Here is a 19,154-nt window from a genome sequence, read left to right as displayed (position 1 = left end):
TGGTTGATGGTTTATTTTATACTCGGCTATTAGAGAGTGCTATGGCCATTTCTTAGTTTCGTTACCTGCTTTTCTTCCTGACAGATGGAGTTAGTGTCCGGTTACCGTGACCCGCTAATTGCGTTCTCGGAGGCTATGGCTCAGTGGTATCGCTGCTATCAGGCGGTCCGTAGCGGACGCGTAGAGAGGAGCGGAGAAAATGAGCAGAGTGCACAGAGATACAGCAAACTCCCCGTCGACCGCAAGAGTCCTCAGTGGCTGCTCCACCTGATGGACTGCACAACGCCGCCCCCTGCCGCCCAAACACGGCTAAGCCAAACAGGGATTGACCCGTCATGTTTACGTAAGATTTGGAGAGCCATAGTGGAAATTCAGGTGGCTTTGAGGGGTAGGGGGTTGACTTTTGATCAACGGTGCCAAAGTAGGCTATTCTAACTCAGAACTCCAGCACACCCTCTGATTATCAATTCAACAATCGTCAATTAATGTTAGCGTTAATTCTGGGATGTTACAGCTGTGTTTGGACAAACTTTGCTAGGTGCCCATATTATAGGCACTGAATGAATTTTTAGACTAAAAGATAAGATCAAACAATGATATATTTTGTTTTACTCCTTACAATCCAAATCAGTGTGACTCACTGTCACAAATATTAGAGATTCTGCATTGTATTAAAGTCCCAATAACATAAGTAATTTTTCATTTTATTTTGTTTACTTACAAATATGTAGATGTATTTGTTATTTCTTTCATACTTTGTAATCAGTCAGTCAATGAACCAATCAGTCAAACCAAATGAACCGATACAGAACTTGACTGGAGAACGTGTGACTGTTTCTCTTTGGCTCTCTTTCATAGTGAACTGTGATGGAGAGAGTGTGCTGATGGTAACGGATGCCTCTGGTTTTCTGCTGGGTTTCGATGTCCTCCCGCGAGGTTGGGCCAACTCTTTGGAATTGGGAGAGGTTGCCGGAGGTGACAGTGAGGGTGCTGTGTCTATCACACTAAGAATGCTGGGATTGCTGCGTCACTCAATGGAGACCCCAATGTGCGGTGGGTCACCACGACAACCAGAAATGTTGCGGGTCAGCAACAAGAAACTACACAGGTGAATATCACGTTCCCCCTTCCAACACAGATGGGTTTCAATTAGTTCCACCCCTAAACACAGACTTGCTCACAGCTGGACACACGACCACATTACTCTTTTTCCACCAGTGCCTACAGAGCTGGCGTTCTGGTCTTTTGATAATGACAAAACTTCTTTCCCAGATTTCTTTAGCACTACCTCAGGCTCCACTCTCTCTCTCTCTCTCTGTCTCTCTCTCTTTCCGTTTCCTCCTCTCTCTCTCAGGTTGTTGGGTCGGAGTGAAAGAACTCTTTCAGTTCTAAATGTGAACCTTGCACCTGAGGCTCTAGGTGGTTGGGGTCCAACAGAGATGGACCAAGAAACAGGGGCCCCAAAAACCATCCCCTTCAGCCTGCGCTGGCCCCCGCTACGCCAGTGCCACATGTGTAAGAAATACTCTTTCCCATGTCAGCTCAAACCATGGTAAGGCAAATAGAAAGGGAATGAGAGCGAGGAGGAGGTGGGGGGGGGGGGGGGGGGGGGTAGAGAGACTTTCATGTGAGACACATTCATAGTCCTCTAGTAACATACTGCTATACTGCTTTCAAATGGCTCTATACTGTATTTTAATGAGTATATAACAAAGATATTTAGGGCAGATCTCTCTCACACACGCACACGCACATTAGCATGCACACAAATGCACACAGGTTTAATAGGTTTTAGAGAGGTTTTATACAAGTCCATAAGATGGTTAAACATTTAACCTTGGTTTCACTTTGTGCTGAAAACCATACTTGGCTTATAAACTTTTAAATTATTATTATTATATTATGTTACGCACTTCTTAAACTATATATTACAAGCTCATAACCTACTTTATCTTTCAGAACAGGGAAAACAGTGCCCTCTCTGTGCCCAGTCTTTGTTTTACTGTGTGGTTTGGATCATGTTTCCCGATAATGGAAGTTGGTTTTGTCTGCACATCTTTTGAGGAAGCTCTTGCTGACGTCCACTGCTAACCTACTTTTCATTTTATCTCCACACTCTTCTCTTTTCTCGCTACTACTATTTTATCTCTCTGACCTCTTTCTTTCCTGTGTCTTTCCTTGCATTTCTTCTTTTGCAACTTTAACTTTGGGCCTTGCCGGTAACAATTCTTCACAATATCTGCTCTTCGTGCCTTTGTTTCTCAACCCCACCCCCCTCCTGGGTTTTGGCTTTGGCCTCTTCCACTTCTTTTTCATCTCTCTGGCCCCAACTCGGCGCCGCTTTGGCCTGAGAACCCTCTCTCTACCCTATGTTTCCGTCACCCTTTCTTTCTTTCTTTTTCTTTCTTTCTTTCTTTCTTTCTTTCTTTCTTTCTTTCTTTCTCTCTCTCTCTCTCTCTCTCTCTCTCCCCCTCCCTGTTTAACCCTTTTATGCCCTCAGCCCCCAGTGCAAAGCTGTGTTGTATTGTTCAGACCAGTGTTCCCAGTCAGATCTTAGCCGGTGTCCGGAGGACTCCAGTCACCACTACTGGTGTGAGAAACTGGCTCTCTTTATGAGTCACGAGCCCCAGCTGGCTGCCCTGCCTTTTTCCTATGCCAAAGGTATCCCAGCATTCTTCCACTCTGGCTTAATGGGGCACTGTGTACACTTAAGCCATATCACACAAGAGTGAGTGCTGTTATACTGGATATCAGCCCAGCTGTGATTCTGGAGTAGGCACAAGTACAGGGGCCAAGTCTTGAAGATAATCACAGGTCGCGATGAAATACAATCTAATAGCACAACATTAAGTGTGATATTGCTTTTTTAGAACAGTCCTATAAACAAGCCTATTTGTCAAGAAAGGATTGCTTCAGACAACAGAATATAATTTTTGCCATTTGTGGCACTTATACAGCTCTGCCAACAAAAACAATTCCGTCAGGATTCCAGCAGCTAATGAAAGTGCTATCAAGCACCACATGAACTGTCTCCTGATGAGTTTTCATAACATCGGTCAAATGTTATTTTCATGAAAATCTATACTTGTGCTGTCGCTCAGTGCGATTAAAGTTATGATCTTGTGTAACTGATGGTTATGTCGGCACACCTGTAAAATGGAGTGATACATACAGTAAAACATCCCAGTGCTGTTGTACTTAATATTAGCACTCATGGAATGCCACTGGACCAATCAGATTACTCAACAGAACTAACTGCTGTATAATAGTTTTTATGTTTGTTACCAGTTCTGTGAAAAAATGTATTTAATGGAGTGAAAGTTCTTGCATTTCCAGTGAGCATGAGAATATGAGCAAAGATAGTTTAACCACTAACTTTAAATTGTCTTGAAAAGTCAAAGCTGTGACAGCTATGAGTCTTTTAAAACTAAAGTACTAAAGTACTAAAGTACAAATATGTGTCATATTTGTAGCGTATTATTCAATAACTTTGACCTCTGACAGGTCCCTTGTTGTTTGGTTTGTTAAAAGCCAGTATTAAAAGCAGAGAGAATTCCCCCACATGGACCCAGATGTGTTCCATTTTTTCTTACATAAAAAGATGTCAGCACAGGGATCCAAACTGAAATGACGTCTGTGTTACAAGATTATCATTTCCACATACATTCCATTCATTTTTACTAGCATCAGCGCTAAAGGTCAAGAAAACGGCCCTATAGATTTCTATGACTTTTCATGTCCTCTCACACTATAGTTTGTCATGTACTCTCATAACACACTTTCACATTTGTAATGAATACATCAAGTTGACTGCATTTTTAGAGCATGTGAAAAGAACGTGCTCTCTCTCTCTCTCTCTCTCTCTCCCACACACACTCTCTCTCTCTCTCTCTCTATTTTTCTGTTAAAGACTCAACAGCTGTGGACTTTGACATGGAGCATTTTCTGGAGAAGAATAAGTTGGACAGTGGTTACTGGCGGCACTGGAGTTTGCTCGTCTGGTCTCCACGTTTTGAGCTTCACCATGGAATGGAACATCCCAGAGATCCAGTTCCCCTCTGGCTGTCTGGTTGGTACATCCCAAAACTTCAGTGACCAACAGAACATGCTCACAGTAACATCCAATAACCAGATACGTCAGAAATTTACAAAATTCCAGCGGATAGGTTAAATGTGTTGGAGTTTTACCAAATCACTCATGATTGTGAAGAATCTAAAATACATTTGTTCAGACTGAAATACATTAGTCTTGACCGATGTGATTTTACTTCCCAGAAATTCCTTTTAGCAATGAATATTAAATATGTTAATGTGTCTCATAGAAAGTAACAAAGGCATTTTTAAGCATTCTGGTCATGTTCGTGGTCGTCTGTGTGTGTATGTGTGTGGGTGGGTGTGTGTGTGTGTGTGTGTGTGTTTCCTCAGGTCACATGGAGCCATATGGCTCATTGAAAGAGGAAGCGGATATATTGCTCGTTCGCATTCCACACAACTCCCCAAGCCTCAGTCACCCATTAGGTATTAAAGACTCAACTGCCAAAACATTTAAACAACATTATAACGTCATCATTACAACGTTGCAGTTACTGTATCCATCTCATGGTAGTGCCATATGGTAAAGCACCATATTAATACAGCAATGCTGTCTGAATGTTAAACCAGCAGTGTTACTGCTCCATTACTCCACTGTCCATTAGTGTAAGTCTCTCTCTCTCAACATTAATGGAGATCATAATCAGCCAGAGGGACTTAAATCCACAAACCTACATCAGTGGAGATCTAATCTAGAGTGTAAAGCAGTCCATTGTCTGATCAATGCTTTTAATACTCTCTGTCTGTCTGTCTGTCTGTCTGTCTGTCTGTCTGTCTGTCAGTGTCTTGGTCTCAGTACTGTAGCTGGAGAGGTCTCAGCCTGTCGTCTCCCATCGCTCCCCTACTCAGCTCTCCTCTGTCAGTCTACTATATCATCACCTCTCTGGTGCCTCGTGACTGTGAGTGTGTGTGTGTGTGTGTCTGTGTGTGTTTGTTAGATTAGTCCCAATGTTGTGTTACAGTAATGCGTTACATTAAAGTACTGATTTTTTGTTGAGAGTAGAGAGAGAAAAAGTCATGAAACTGAATCTTATGTTTGAAGTGTTTATTCAGACATATCTATATTCTCTCAGTCCCAGAGCTGAATGTTCTGAAGAAACAGTCTTTGAAGATCCACATCATTGAGTCCTACAGGGAATTCCACTCTCTAATGGTCTTCTGGGTAAGGCAGGAAGTCTCTGGATGGGAATGAGAAGTCGAGAGGCCATTACTCAGGCCATTATTGGTCTGTTTCTCTCACACAATTAGCCTCACTCTTCATTTAAGTGACTTATCCCTCTGCCTTCTGGCCTGACCTTACAAGAGCGCCCCAGTGATTCTAGTAATGATGTCTTTTTTTAAGATATCTACGTCTTTTAATGGGAGCAGTCGGGCTCAGTTCAAATCTCTCATCTGACAGACCGGCGTGTGAATCCAAATTTAGTTTTGTAAATTGAAATCTTGTGGCAAAGATGGATGCGATTGTGTTATTTAAGTGACTGGCATACATTAACAACAACAACAACAACAAAAAAAAAAACAGAAAGAAAGAAAAAGGAGTTGTGGGACAGAGTTGGCTGGAGTCATTCACTTTCAGTGAGGCCAAAAATTCAGTGGAAGACTGAACAGGACAAAACTCAACTGAAATTCTGAACGTGATTTGTTTGAGTCTACATCATATACAGAATATGGACAGAGAAGGTGCCATCTTTGTTTTGCTCCTAATGTCTATGAACAGCTGACATAAATAGAAATGCTTTGATAAATAATGGCAGAGTAGTGGGAGGACTGCTGTAGCTTGGAGTGGTATTGAGGTGCTTGTATACTGGTCTGAGATTGGCTGCCTGTGTTGCATTGCTTTGATAGGAGCTATCTGTGCTGCTGCCCCATGTTACCTTTGAGCTCTTGTTCTCTGGAGACAGATTTCCCCCAGAGAGCGACGGACAGCAGCTCCTTCTGCAGAGGAAGGTGATCACTGACACACACCCACACACACACGCACACAGGCACACACGCACGCATGCCTGCACACACGCATGCACTCTCTCTGTCTGTCTCTCTCTCTCACACACACATTCACACAGGGCATGTACAGAAACACACAAATACACGCACACCGTGCATGTACACACACACACACACACACACACACAGTATCAAATGTAGTGAAATATAGCACATACCTTCTTATTTACTCTCTACGCAGCACAGGCACACTGTCTGACTGGCAAAAACACACGCAGTTTTGGACTGGATGGAATACTGTCTCCTGGCTCTAACTTTCTCTCTCTCTCTCTCTCTCTCTGACACAGAATGGCCAGCTGACCTTGGTGACCCCTGACTTGACCTCAGAGGAGAGGGTAAACAGGAGAAGCATTCGGATCAGAGTGCACAGCAAGCCCTATCACATGCTTCAAGGCCCCAAACCAGACTTAGTGATCGGTGTGTGTGTGTGTGTGTGCGTGTGTGTGCGTGTGTGTGCGTGCGTGTGTGTGTATGTGTTTATGTATGCAAGTGTATATGTGACTGCGTGTGTGTGTGATTGTGTGCTTGTGTGGGTTAGAGAGCGAGATCTTGCATTGCGTGAATGCTGTGCGTTATTGAATAGATGGAAGGAAACTGTGCAGTTCCACCAGAACTGCCAATGTTTGTGTGTGAGTCATCTCTCTGAGTGAGACAAAAACTACACACAAACACTGTAAGACAATGCCATCCTGTTGACTGTGTGTGTGTGTGTGTGTGGTGTGTGTGTGTGTGTGTGTGTGTGTGTGTGTGTGTGTGTGTGCGTGTGTGTGTGCAACGCAGGATTCAGACCAGCGTTCCCTCTTCATGACTCCTGGCTCAGTACACTGCCTCGACTGCAGGTACCACACACACACACACACGTACACACACACACACACACATTCTTTCTCTCTCTGTCTGTATGTGTGACAGTGTAGACTTTTGTGTAGTTGTGTATGTAATTCCTATACTGATTTCCAGTCTCTCAGGGTCCCTGCCTACTTCTGTGAGCCCAGTGAACTTAGCTGTGTGTCCAGCCTGCAGGTCATGAACTCTGCCACAGGGGGCGCTCTCACCCCTCCTCACATGAACCCTTTCCGCTGCCCCCTGCGTATCTGCGGAGGGGACAACCTCCTGCCCTGGTAATGACTGGCAGTGGAACTCACACTGTCTCTTTAACTGCGGTAACTGGAGGCTGTTGTACAACCTTGCATCTCCTTTGCTTTCCTCTTTGCTTTTTCCCATTATCCATCTATTCTTTCATCTATCTGTCCATCCATGCATCCATTCATTCGTCCAACCATCCATCCAACCATGAAGTTTTTTATCCATCTGGCTCTATTTATTTTCATTCCATTCAGCTTGCTCTATTCACTTTTTCTCATTCTTACAAGTGTTTAGGTTACTACCTGGGAATCAATTAATAGAACAGTAATGCAAAATTATGAAATGCTGAATTGATTGAAGTGGTGAAATGAAAGGAACAATAGCTGAATAGAGTACATGAGGGCAATTATACCCCTCTGTCACTCTCTCTCTCTCTCTCTCTCTCTCTCTCTCTCTCTCTCTCTCACTTGCTACCTCAGGTTCTCTAATGCCTTCATCTTTCACCTCATCTACAAATCTCTGGTGCCCTGCCCACAGCGCTTCTCAGTGACCAGTCTCCAATCCTGTGGGCAGGCTGACCAACAGCAGCCAGCAACTGTGAGAGGGAGCTGCACAGTGCCAGGACCTGCCCCAGGCAAAAGCCAAGCCCAACCGGAAGGAGAGGAAGCAGGCCTGCCCGGCACACACCTCGTAAACGCAAATAGACATGTAACCACACATGTGTACGTATATAGATGTGCACACACACACACACACACTTACACACACATGCATGCACATGTTCGACCACACTGTCAGAGAGAGTGACTGAGCTGAAGTGACAGGGTTAAATAGATATGGACTAAGCACAGGAGTGGACCAGTGACACCACATGACACCTTATAAACTACATGACAGGCAGAAATGTTCTACAATAAAGAACTATTTTTGTTCAGCATACAATGTACATGGTGATAACTGATAGAGAAGTCTTTTCCACGCCTCTGTAATGGCTGTTCAATGTATGTGAAAGAGAGCATGTGTGTTTTCGACTCAGACACTGTATCGTCCTGTTGCCCCGATTCTAGAATGTTCCACTACAGACTGAGCGACTACAAAGCCAATTTTACATTTAAGATTACTTTCATGTTAAGTGTCATTATTGTCATCTCTGGCCTGTTACTCTGCCTCTTCTTCCCGTTTGGCTTTTACACACACTGACCCAGACTGGTTCTGATTCGTTTGCTGTAAACGTTTGGTATACCAGTAAAGTATGCAAATGCGAGTGATTGGTAAAAGGGCATTTATAATTCTCCAGTCATTGATTGGCTGATATATATCTCTGTGGGTGGAGACAGTGACTGGCCTGTGTGTTAGCTGGAGTTTAACAGCTGCACAATGGACAAGCTCCAGTATCCAGCATCACAATGGGGTCATTACACAATTCAGTGCCCAGCCCAAGACCACAAGTCCCTGGGAAGGCAGAGGGGGAGGAGGAGGGAGAAGGGAGGAGAAAGGTGGGAGTGGTTGTTGATTAAAAGGCCGGATGGATATTTTGCACTCTTTCTGAAGAATCCATCAGGAGTTATTTGTCAAATGTTAAACACATAATAGGTGGAGGTGGAGAGAGAGTGGGCTTGTGAATGTAATGAGAAATGGTCGAATGGGTTTTAACAATGAGCGTCAGAGAGACAGAGAGAGTGAGAGAGTGAGAGAGAGAGAGAGAGAGAGAGAGCGAGAGACAGACAGACAGACAGACAGACAGAGAAAGAGCGAGACAGACAAACAGAGAGAGAGAGAGAGAGAGTATTAAAAGCACTGATCAGACCATGGACTCCTTTACACTCTAGATTAGATCTCCACTGATGTAGGTGTGTATAGTGATTTTAAGTCATTCTGGTTTATTATGATCCCCGTCAATGCTGAGAGAGAGAGAGACTTTGAAATCAGGCAAGGACAGAGAGTAAAATGTGGAAAATGTATGCAAAATAGCCCTATTGTTAAAGTTTCTGATTCTGATTATATATTTAGCAATACCTTAACAGCGTATCCCTTCACACATCCCATGTCTGTTGCAAAACGTTCATTATTTCCTTGTTGTAACGTCGTCAGCTTTGATCAATTAATTGCCTTATCTTTAGATTTCAGTCGCGTTTTACTCCCTTGGTCGTAAATAAATAAATAAGCAACACTGGAACTTTATTTGACCTGCAATGTGCAAGGGCTGAATCGCTTTAGAGACAGAATATGCTAATTAGTTGTACAGTCTATTATGGTCTGCATACCTAAGTGACGGGAAGTAGTCATTTAGAAGCGCGCAGCCAGCGCAGACCATGCAAATTCTGTTGCCTCGAGCAGACGGAGAGAGAGGGGAGAGAGAGAGAGAGAGAGAGAGAAATTTGCTACAGCGGTAATAGTAAAACTGTTAACAGTCTCTAATGGGAACAAAAACTAGCGCTTTTGAATGCAACAAACTGCTCTTTTTTCAGTGCGATTGTGAGCAGTGAAGAGTCCGTCGACTGGTGTTCTTACTGACCAGCACTGCGAATCCTACACTTGTCCGAAACGCAAGACTGGGTCGCTGTCGTTGCAGGGTTGCTGTCGTCCGCTTCGTTAGGTTATGAAATCACAGCGCAGAGCTGTCGGTAAGGCTATGTGGACCTAACATCGCGTTTCAAGCGAGACGTCAGACCGCCAGACCCCGTGAGCTCATGGTAAAGACGGATTATGCCGGTTGATTAAGTAACGGAACTCAGGAAGAACCAATCAATGAATGCATGGTATTCTTTGGCTTTCGTTCTCTGTCTGCTCCCCACTGCATTTCATATTAAGGATCGTCGACTCTTCAAACGATGAGTCAAGGACAATACGTCGAAAGAAGATCACCGTGAGAGTGTGAGAACCGACATGCATTCAGAATTGTGTGCTAGCGCTCGGGAATAAAAATGCGGCCAAGCGATGCACCGAGAACTGCTACAACGGTCGAATTGAGCCGGCCACGAATGAAATAAATCCTAAATTCTTCTTCCTCCCCTCTCAAATGAAGAAAAAGCCGCAACGGAGGGTACGTGTGTATTTCTTCCGCTATATTTGATAAGCGATATTCATGTCGCATATAGATTTAAAGAGGAACTGAACAATCCGTCGCACCGGCGCATGACCTTGTCCTGACCACGTTTTAGCTACTGTTAAACCTCTGTCGAAGGGCAGCTCTTTTCGCACCATAGAATGCAACTAAATCCTTATTGTTCTTGAACCTGAGAAATGAAGCAGGAACATGAATTATGCACCGAGGACTTTGCATAGGGTTGCCTATTGAGGGGTTACAGTTTCAGAGGGCGACCGGTGCGACGCATGACCTAGTTTCAAAGTGATCTATGAGATGCGACTAGGGAACTATCAGTGACTCAAAACGGAATACTGAGGGGGGAAAAAAAGAAAACTGCTGGTTAAGTGAAGCAAAGATAACCTCAAAAATGCCATTTTTAACCAGTGACTGTCTCCAAGCAGCCCCGCAGAAATGACAAGAAAAGAGGAACGGAACTATTGAAATTTATTGACTAATCATGCCGAAGGAAATGTGACATAATAGGGGCGAAGTCTTGAGATAATTAAAATTACAATATTACCACCATGGACCATACTACAATAAACTAACACGTAACAACCTGCACAACAAAAATAAAATATTAACTTTGTCGCATCGAGACGACCTTTTGTACTCGCTTTGGGTTAAAAGGTAAAGGACAGAGGGAAAAACTCGGGTCTAAGAGAACCTTTGATCTCCTGGCATCGGATTACCTTGAAATTCCCACGACTCCCTACCTCTCTGTCTTTCTATGCTGTAGGGATTTCAAACATATTTATCATGGCTCAGGGATACATATCTATATTTTTTTTTTCATCCTGCATAGAATTTGCACAAAGATCCGCGAGGTGCTTTCCAATGCTGTGAAGGAATTCTGATACTTGTAAAATAAACGCCGTCGTAGGCTTTTGAATTTCAGGCACAATTACTTGACGTCCTAATTTGCACTTTGGTCAGTTTATGGAATCGACTGTGGTCGATTCGGCCAAGCTTTTTTTTTTTTTTTTTGCTGAGCTGTCAACATGTTTTGCTTCTGAGCACTGGATTACCTGCTGTGAACTACATAATCTCTTGTGATCAACCAAATTTTTATTCAATTATTATCACTGAAGCAATAAACTGGACTATTCAAGATTTTTGACTATTAAATGGATATATTAATCATGGACTAAGAGGCAAGACATCTGTCCAGGAAAAGTGTTAAACCAGTAATTTTATCAGGTGGTATTACCTCCCTAGATTTACCCAAACTAACATCCCCATTTGTCTGCACCAGTCATGGGGTCGCTACCCCTCTTGCGTCACACAGATGTTCCACCAAGGGTGACGGAGAACTTCATCCTGACCGGTTACCGCTTTCCTAACTACACCTTACGGGAATGCCTGGCTTCCGCCTTTCGTCCAACCAATGAGGACAGGGAAACTTCTGGACTCATTTCCTACCATTTTTATTTTTGCTTTCCATTTTGTTGAGGTGTTTGAGTGGGAAGGTGCTCCATCATGCAGCGACCCTTTCTTCTACCCGTTTTGGAACTATTTCATCGGGGTGTTTTTCCTACTGATGGCCAGCAGCATGGCGCACCTTCTCAATTCCATGTCCCTCATCATTCGTGAGATTTGCTTTTTCGTGGACTATGGGACCATCAGTGCCTACACAGTCGGCTCCGCACTGGCCTATCACTACTACATTCATCCGCAGGCGGGTATTGTTGGGACCGGAGTGAGCCAGAACACTTCCAGGTCTCGGGAGACTGGGGTTGCTGCGGAGCCTCCCCTCGGTTACCCACCCACTCCTCTCCTCTCCGGAATTCCGCACATTCTTCGAGAACTTCTACGTTCCCTGTTCGTGCCTGGTGGCTATTATCTGTGTGCTTGCGTGCTGCAACACCCGACAGCGCTGGAGGAGGTATCGGTATACAATCCGTACCCTCGTCTTCCTCCTCCCGTTTTTCGTGTCCTCCACCCCTGTCTTCTACAGACTGCTCCAGCACTCACCCTATCTCACTTCCTCATCCATGTCCACGTATGCCTACCTGTCTTCACCCATGCCCATGTTCTTTTACCGACACTGTTTTTGGCTGGTGGTGTCAGCGCTGTTCAACATCAGCAAGATTCCTGAGCGGCTGTCCCCAGGCAAGTTTGACATCTGGGGGCACAGTCACCAGTGGTTCCACTGCTGCACCTTTCTCTCTATCCTGGATGAACTCCACATGATCAAGGTGGAGATCCGTGCCCTGTTCCTCCACCCTTCACTGGTTCTGTCTCCAACTGCTCCGCCCACGCTCCCGGGACCAACGCTGTACTCCACCTATGGGGTGATGCTGTTGCTTCAGGGCTGTATAGCTAGCATCATCTCCTGGTTTGGGTGGTGTGCCTACCACATCTATGCCCCCCAGCAAAAACAGCTGAAGTCACAGTGATCTGGCCCACATAAACTCTTGTTTTTATCTGATCCATCAAAATTTGCCTCTGATTTTCCATTTTGTGTATCTAGACATCTAGAAATGTCTGCTCTATTTTGAGTAGATCTAAGTAATGTGAACTGAAAGTTTATACGTTTGCTCCTTGATAACCCAATAGATTACGCAACCTGTTTTTTTCCTGCATTTTTTTTTTTCTTTCTGAATTTGAAAGTAGCTTTCGACATACTTTATATGGTGGCAACAGCATGTTTGTTGGTTTTCTGTAGTTAGCTGGTAGGCCAAGCCATTTTCTTTTCTCTGGGGGTGTGGCGTTTAGTGTTTTTTTTAATGAACCATTAATTTCCTCCCTTGCGGGGGATTGTTGTGGTTGCTGGGGCTTGTAAAGACACAGTAGCAGCGTTTGACATTTAGACCAGTGCTGACAGCACCTGAGCAACGTTCTCTGAATGCTTTTGCCGCTTCTGTGAAATAGAATCGTTTCTTATGCTACCTAACTGGTCCAACGGTCCAGCTCTCTTCAAACAAGAACTACACTCTTTCTTTCTTCTCTCTTTCTTTTCTTCTTTGTGTATGTCTCTTTTCCTCTCTTGCTCTCTCTGTCTCCTAATCTCTCCCTCTCTTCCTCCGTCTTGCTGCAGACTCTTTCGACAGGAAGTGAGGTTGCCGACATGCACAAACAAGCTCCACCACAATCTCGATGTACTCGGATAAAACAGGATATGAGAAGAGAGAGCCACAAGCTCTCGTTCTACTTCAATGTATTTTATTAGGATGTGTTTCCTCTTTAATGTCTCACTGTCCTGAACCACTGTTAGAGATGTCTGCGCACTTATATGCTGAAAATGTGTAAACAAAACAAAACAACAAAAAAAAAAACTATAGGCTCTCACAGATGGGGTGTAATGCTTGATACCATTATTTATATAATCTATGCATGGTTTCTGATTGTACTTTTAGATTTTTCTAGTCCATCTACAGTGTAGTAACTAGGGGACCTTTTGACCAGAATCTGATTGGACTGGAGGGTTTTTTTTTTTTGCATAGACCTTGAAGCCATAACTTTATTTAAAAAAGACATATCAACAGAATACCTTACTAACACTTTGTAGTGTTTTGAAGTATTAGCAATAGTTGGGTTGAAAAGGATGGTCATTGTCCTGTTTTTCCTCTCTAGGGAGTTTAATTTGCACTCAGCCAGTCAAATGCTATGAGGAAGTAATACCCTAATTGGCCAGTCTGAGAACAGCCACAGGGGGGTGAATGCGATCCAAGATAAGGATGTTTTTCCCTCCCCCTCGTCAGTATAGAACCTTTTTGACTGATCCTAGTGCAGTCTTCCACTACACTGACTATCTCTAAGAGAATTTTAGCCTCATTTTCTAATACAGCTGCTGTCATTGGTGTCACTAACTTGTAGTATCTGATTATGGAAGCTTCTAGAAATGTCTTCTTTTTTTTTTTTTTTGAAGGCTTGCAGTGTGAAGTGGTGTCAAGGAATGTCCACTGTGTCATCAAGCCTATGTCTTGATGAAAATCCTGTTTAGACAGAGCTGCCTCTTATTGATTTTTTTTTAACTGTTTGCTTTCCTTGATGTCTTCTCTGTTTCAAAGACATGTTGCAAACAGTTGTAAACTCTTATTTAGGGAGTGTTTTTCTTTCCATCTTAAACAGATCAGAAACATTGGACTCATATGATTATTGAAATGATACATAACAGATACTTTGAGAGCTGAAGGTCTGGTACGGACTGTTAAAGCGGATACTGGGTTATCTTTGAAAACGATCTATAAAGGGATTTTAGAGAGAGTAGACATGAAGAGGAGGGGGGGGGGGGTTACCACTAACTGCCTTGCCCCAAGTAAATTTGCACAGAATTACCGACCCTTACAGTGTAGTGTAGAATGTGCTAAGTTAATGATGTGTGTAGGTCTGTATTTGGTTGTGTTGCTACATCTGCATGTGGCTCGTCTGCTCCTAACTCTGTCTGTGACTTGCTTAATTAGACGTCTTCTTGCGAATTTGTAGTCTCTAAAAAATGAATGAATTTATGTTATGTTGATTCATGTCTTACATGTATACTTGGTTTTCAAATAGTCTGGTTTTTCCACAGCACACACATTGACTCGTCAGTGGCATTTGGTATTTTGAATCTCTTCATCATTCTGTCATTATTGTTATGTTATTTTTATTGAGAGTTTTTTTAAGACGTTTTGCCCTTATGCACAACATGCTGCTGCATTTTTCTTTTTTTGTCCCCCTAACCTTTTTTTTTTTTTTTTTTGGTGGTGTTGTTGTTGGGGAGGTGTTTTCTGACCTGTGTGATTTCCACTGTGGATTGTTTTCCATTCCTCTGAAATAGTGCTGTTTGTTTGGGTAAGAGTCTCAGAGAGTGAGAGAAAGGGGCTCTGCCCCTCACTGAAACTCTATATCATATATACATGTCTTCATGTCTGTGAAATTGCACAACATTGGACAATCAGTCTAGTGTGCAGTGGTAGCATATAAAGAAACTTTTTTTTTCTCTCTGCGTTTGTTCTCACACAGTCTTATGTGGTCCATGTGATCTCACTGAAGCATGAAGGGGTAAACGCAGGGGCAATGCAGAATGTGTTCCTCATTCATTTGTCAGTTTTCGATTTGTTGTAGTCTGAGAACCAGGACAGTAGACTGTAGACAAGCTTTGTTTCATTTTATGGCTGTTGTTCACAGTCTGTACAAATTTTCATGTTTTTTTCAGTGAAAAACCAACAGACTGTTTTTACAAGCTCATAGTAATGCTAAAATGGCCTTCTCGGGATCCCCATTCACTTCTCGTGTTGCTGAGGTTCAGAACAACATCTGCAGGCATTGTTACTCTCAGATACAAACCACTATAATTACTGATGACAATGATGAGAAGGTTGACTGGACTTTAACTGTATCATGGATGCTGTACTGAGCTAACCCACCCAATGCTAAAGTTATGTTCACGTATGGGAAGCTTACACGTTTGAGAACGTGGTTTATGAAGCTGTTTTTTTCCCCATCCAGACAGGATCTGCACCTTCAGCAAATATTTTTCAATGTTCCCATTATGTCTCAGCACTATTCTGATCAAACCCATCAGCAGAGACCTGGTTAAGATTCTTCTCCCTCTACTTACAGCTGGTTTTTTGTCAATAGACAAATACTTAAGACTTGAAATATCATATAGTTTATATCAAAATAAGTGCGAATGTGTGACTGGAATGAAATAAACCTCTGTCAAGTATGTGTTTCAGATTTGGCATTTAAGAAAAAAATGCAAAAATTAGTTTTTAGGGCATTGTTAAATTCTTCTAACCTCTAACCTGAAAAACCATAGTTTATTAAACAAATTTCTCTGAGTTGTCTCCTAGCAATAGTGTTTATGAGGGTCAAAACCAATTAAATTTTAGGATAAAACTATTTTAATACTCTTCTAATTCTCTTTCATTTGAAGTTTTTTAAAAAAATGATTATCAACCCCATTGAATTTGAAAAAACTGTAACCGTCCAGACACTCATAATAAATGAAAAAGAAATAAGAATTACCTATAAAAAACTCCCACTGAACTGAATAAAAGACAACTCAAGTGTGTGAGTGTGAGTGTGTATGTGTGTGTGTATATATACATACATATTGTGATACATGTGGTGTGGTCAGTGTCCAGGGCTGTGATCAGATTGCTCTAAACACTGCACACACTGCGTTGACTGACTCAGAGTCTAATTCTGTGTGATTTATACAGATGAATGGATCTAATATATTTTAGAGATTAAGATATTAGTGTTTTAATCTATATTAACATTGGTTTGTTATTGGTAGGATGGTTATTTTTTTCTTTTGTCTTACAACATTTAGGAATTAAGCAGCAAAAAAAAGAACTGAATAATCTGAAAATAAAATTAAAAAAAAAGAAATTGTCCTGTGTTGCATTTGACTGTATGTGTGTGTCTGGTGTCTATGTGTGTGTGTGTGTGTGCGTGTGTTTGTATGTGTGTGTCTGTGTGTTTGTGTGTGTGTCTGGTGTCTGTGTGTGTGTGTTTGTGTGTGTGTGTCTGGTGTCTGTGTGTGTGTGTGTGTGTGTGTGTGTGTGCGCATGTGTGTGTGTGTATGTCTCAAGTCTGTGGGTATGTGGGTTCTAGTGAACTGAAAACAGGAACAGACAGTGAATCTGTAAATAAGGAAAAATGAGTGTGTGTTTTTTGTGCCTCTCCCTTTTTTGTTCTGTGGTAACTGGGTCCAGGTGTTGCTTTGTTTGTGAGTTTGTGTAAATTTGCATGCGTTTGTGTGTGTGCTGAATTACGGGAGCAGTCTGGAGTTTCTGTTTTATGACACAGAGTAACCTCCTCTCCTCCCCCCACTCCACAACCCATCTCTCTGTTTATCTCTCTCTCTCTCTGTCTCTCTCTTTAATACATATCCACTCTGTGACAGGCATCTGAGTAAGATGACACTAATGGATGTTTAGACAGAGAGGATTGACTGTGCAGGAACAGAAATAGAGACAGGGAGGAGGAGGAGGAGGAGGAGAGGAAGATAGGAGTGAGTGATAAAGGATAAAAGAGAAAGGGTATAGGGCAGAGGTTTATATTTTCCACCTCTCTTTCAGTCTGGCTATAGTCCAACCTTCATTTGTCCACAGCTGCCACCCCCCCCCCCCCCTTACGTCAAAGCACGTTGCTGTATGTGTATATTTGTGTGCTCTGCTAAAACACTGAGAGATAGATAAATACCCAGATAGACCAATGGATAAATAAATAAATAGATAGATAGATAGATAGATAGAGAGAGAGAGAGAGAGAGAGATGGAAAAAGGGAAAGAGGGAGAGGTTGAGAGTGCGTCATGGGACAAACTGTGGGATTAGAACTACACGCACTGTTTTAACATATTAATATATAAAACCTCTTTAAACATTCAGGTTTAAACATTCAGGTTATTATTCAAATCAACACACAGCCGCTACCCCACCCCTACTACACACACACCACACATACACACACACACACACACACATTTTTGGACTGACCTTCGACTTCCATTTTACCAAAAGTAAAGAATAACAACCTAACACTAACCCTAACCAAAGAAACACTTTCATACTTTTCATTTAACCAATAACAACAATATATTTTATATATATATATATATATATATATAAAGCATCTGTGCAGTGGTTTTTATTTGTGTTACTGGTCCCTGTTTGTCAATGTGTGCCTGTTTTCAGTCTTTTTAAGTTAACAAAAACAGGTATATACGCGCACACACGCACACACACACACGCACACACGCACGCGCGCGCACGCACACACACAGACATGCACACACATTCAGACACACACACACACACACACACACACACACCCCTAAAGATGTAATACTTGTATTACCACATTAGACCACTAGATGTAACCATAGAATCATGTTTCACCCAAACATGAACCAAACTGACACGAGTTCCATCGCCTATGGCAAAACTGAAGTAGTCTCTGCGAGCCCTCACAGAGCAAAGACACAGGGATAGTTGGTTTTGTCTGGAGACAGTTCTGTCCCTCTGAAGCTGCACCATCTCATTATGTTATTTTAAAATGTCTAAAATTGCAACCTACAAGATTACAAAATAGAGAATGAGAGGTTTAATATAACTCTGAATCTTAAATCTGAATTCTCTCTCTCTCTCTCTCTCTCTCTCTGTCTTTCTTTCTCTTTCTCTTTCTCTTTCTCTCTCTCTTTCTGTCTCTTTCCCTCTCCCTCTTTCTCTCTCTCTCTCTCTTTCTCTCTGTCTCCCTCTCTCTCTACATATATATATATATATGTATATATATATATATATATGTGCGTGTGTGTGTTTGTGTGTGTACGAGCGTGTGTGTTTGTTTGTGTGTTCTCTGTCAAATGACACACTCCATCAGTGATATTCTTAGAAATCCTTTAATTACAGAATCATCATAATTTACAGACAAATGCCATTTTTAACATTTAATGCTTTGATAATGTAAAAAATAATTCTAAAAACAAACAGAGGAGTTTAATGCTCTCCACTTGGTTTATAATCTCTATTGTCTGTCAGTCTCTCTCATTCATCATTACACTAGAGAAAGACGGCTAGTAATCCCTCTGGTGCTGGAATATGAAGTCAGAACAACTATACTGCTATAGTAATAGCATGGTAAACAATTATATTTGTCATAGTAATTCATAACAATGTTATTTATCCATTGGTTCACAAATCAGGAAACAGAAGTTTGATTCTGAGCTCAGGTCTTCTTTGCACAGGACGGGATGGCAGTTTGCCTGTAGTTTCTCTTTGCTTGAGTCACAGGCAAACCCAATGAGTGTTGAAAAAAAAAGAACCTGACCAGATGTGGTACTTACCAGATGTAGAAACTGTACATTTCAGAAATACGAGTCATGTTTAAAAAATTTATGATGTAAGGATTTTCTTGGATGTTCACTGATTAAGCTGTGGCTGTTTCTAA

General features: G+C 42.3%; 2 protein-coding genes across 2 annotated transcripts; both read left to right on the top strand.

Moving 5' to 3' along the window:
- The first annotated feature begins 135 nt into the window (after positions 1-135).
- LOC115816149 (zinc finger MYND domain-containing protein 15-like) lies at positions 136-10,332 on the top strand. The gene is made up of 14 exons (XM_030779118.1): positions 136-388; positions 859-1,108; positions 1,355-1,552; positions 2,501-2,661; positions 3,911-4,069; positions 4,426-4,518; positions 4,875-4,991; positions 5,166-5,254; positions 5,938-6,039; positions 6,384-6,513; positions 6,877-6,935; positions 7,057-7,217; positions 7,662-7,904; positions 10,281-10,332. Exons 1-14 carry the CDS (start codon positions 136-138, stop codon positions 10,330-10,332), a joined length of 2,067 nt encoding a protein of 688 aa, XP_030634978.1.
- A 1,032-nt stretch (positions 10,333-11,364) lies between these two features.
- On the top strand, positions 11,365-12,690 carry paqr9 (progestin and adipoQ receptor family member 9). The gene is given in 4 exon segments (XM_030780758.1): positions 11,365-11,662; positions 11,665-11,692; positions 11,695-12,055; positions 12,057-12,690. Coding segments are annotated over 4 exon segments (1,137 nt in total). The 5' UTR covers positions 11,365-11,527; the 3' UTR covers positions 12,670-12,690.
- The last annotated feature ends 6,464 nt before the right edge of the window (positions 12,691-19,154 follow it).

Source organism: Chanos chanos, chromosome 7, assembly GCF_902362185.1.
Source record: "Chanos chanos chromosome 7, fChaCha1.1, whole genome shotgun sequence".
NCBI classification, from domain to species: domain Eukaryota; kingdom Metazoa; phylum Chordata; class Actinopteri; order Gonorynchiformes; family Chanidae; genus Chanos; species Chanos chanos.
The sequence above is the reverse complement of the archived record's forward strand: the minus strand, read 5'-3'. Positions and strand labels throughout refer to the sequence as shown.

Coding starts and splice junctions, on each gene's coding strand:
- LOC115816149 (XM_030779118.1), top strand. CDS start 136: ATGGCTCAGTGGTATCGCTGCTATCAGGCGGTCCGTAGCGGACGCGTA. Junction 4,070..4,425: donor AGTTCCCCTCTGGCTGTCTG/GTTGGTACATCC, acceptor GTGTTTCCTCAG/GTCACATGGAGCCATATGGC. Junction 6,040..6,383: donor AGCTCCTTCTGCAGAGGAAG/GTGATCACTGAC, acceptor TCTCTGACACAG/AATGGCCAGCTGACCTTGGT.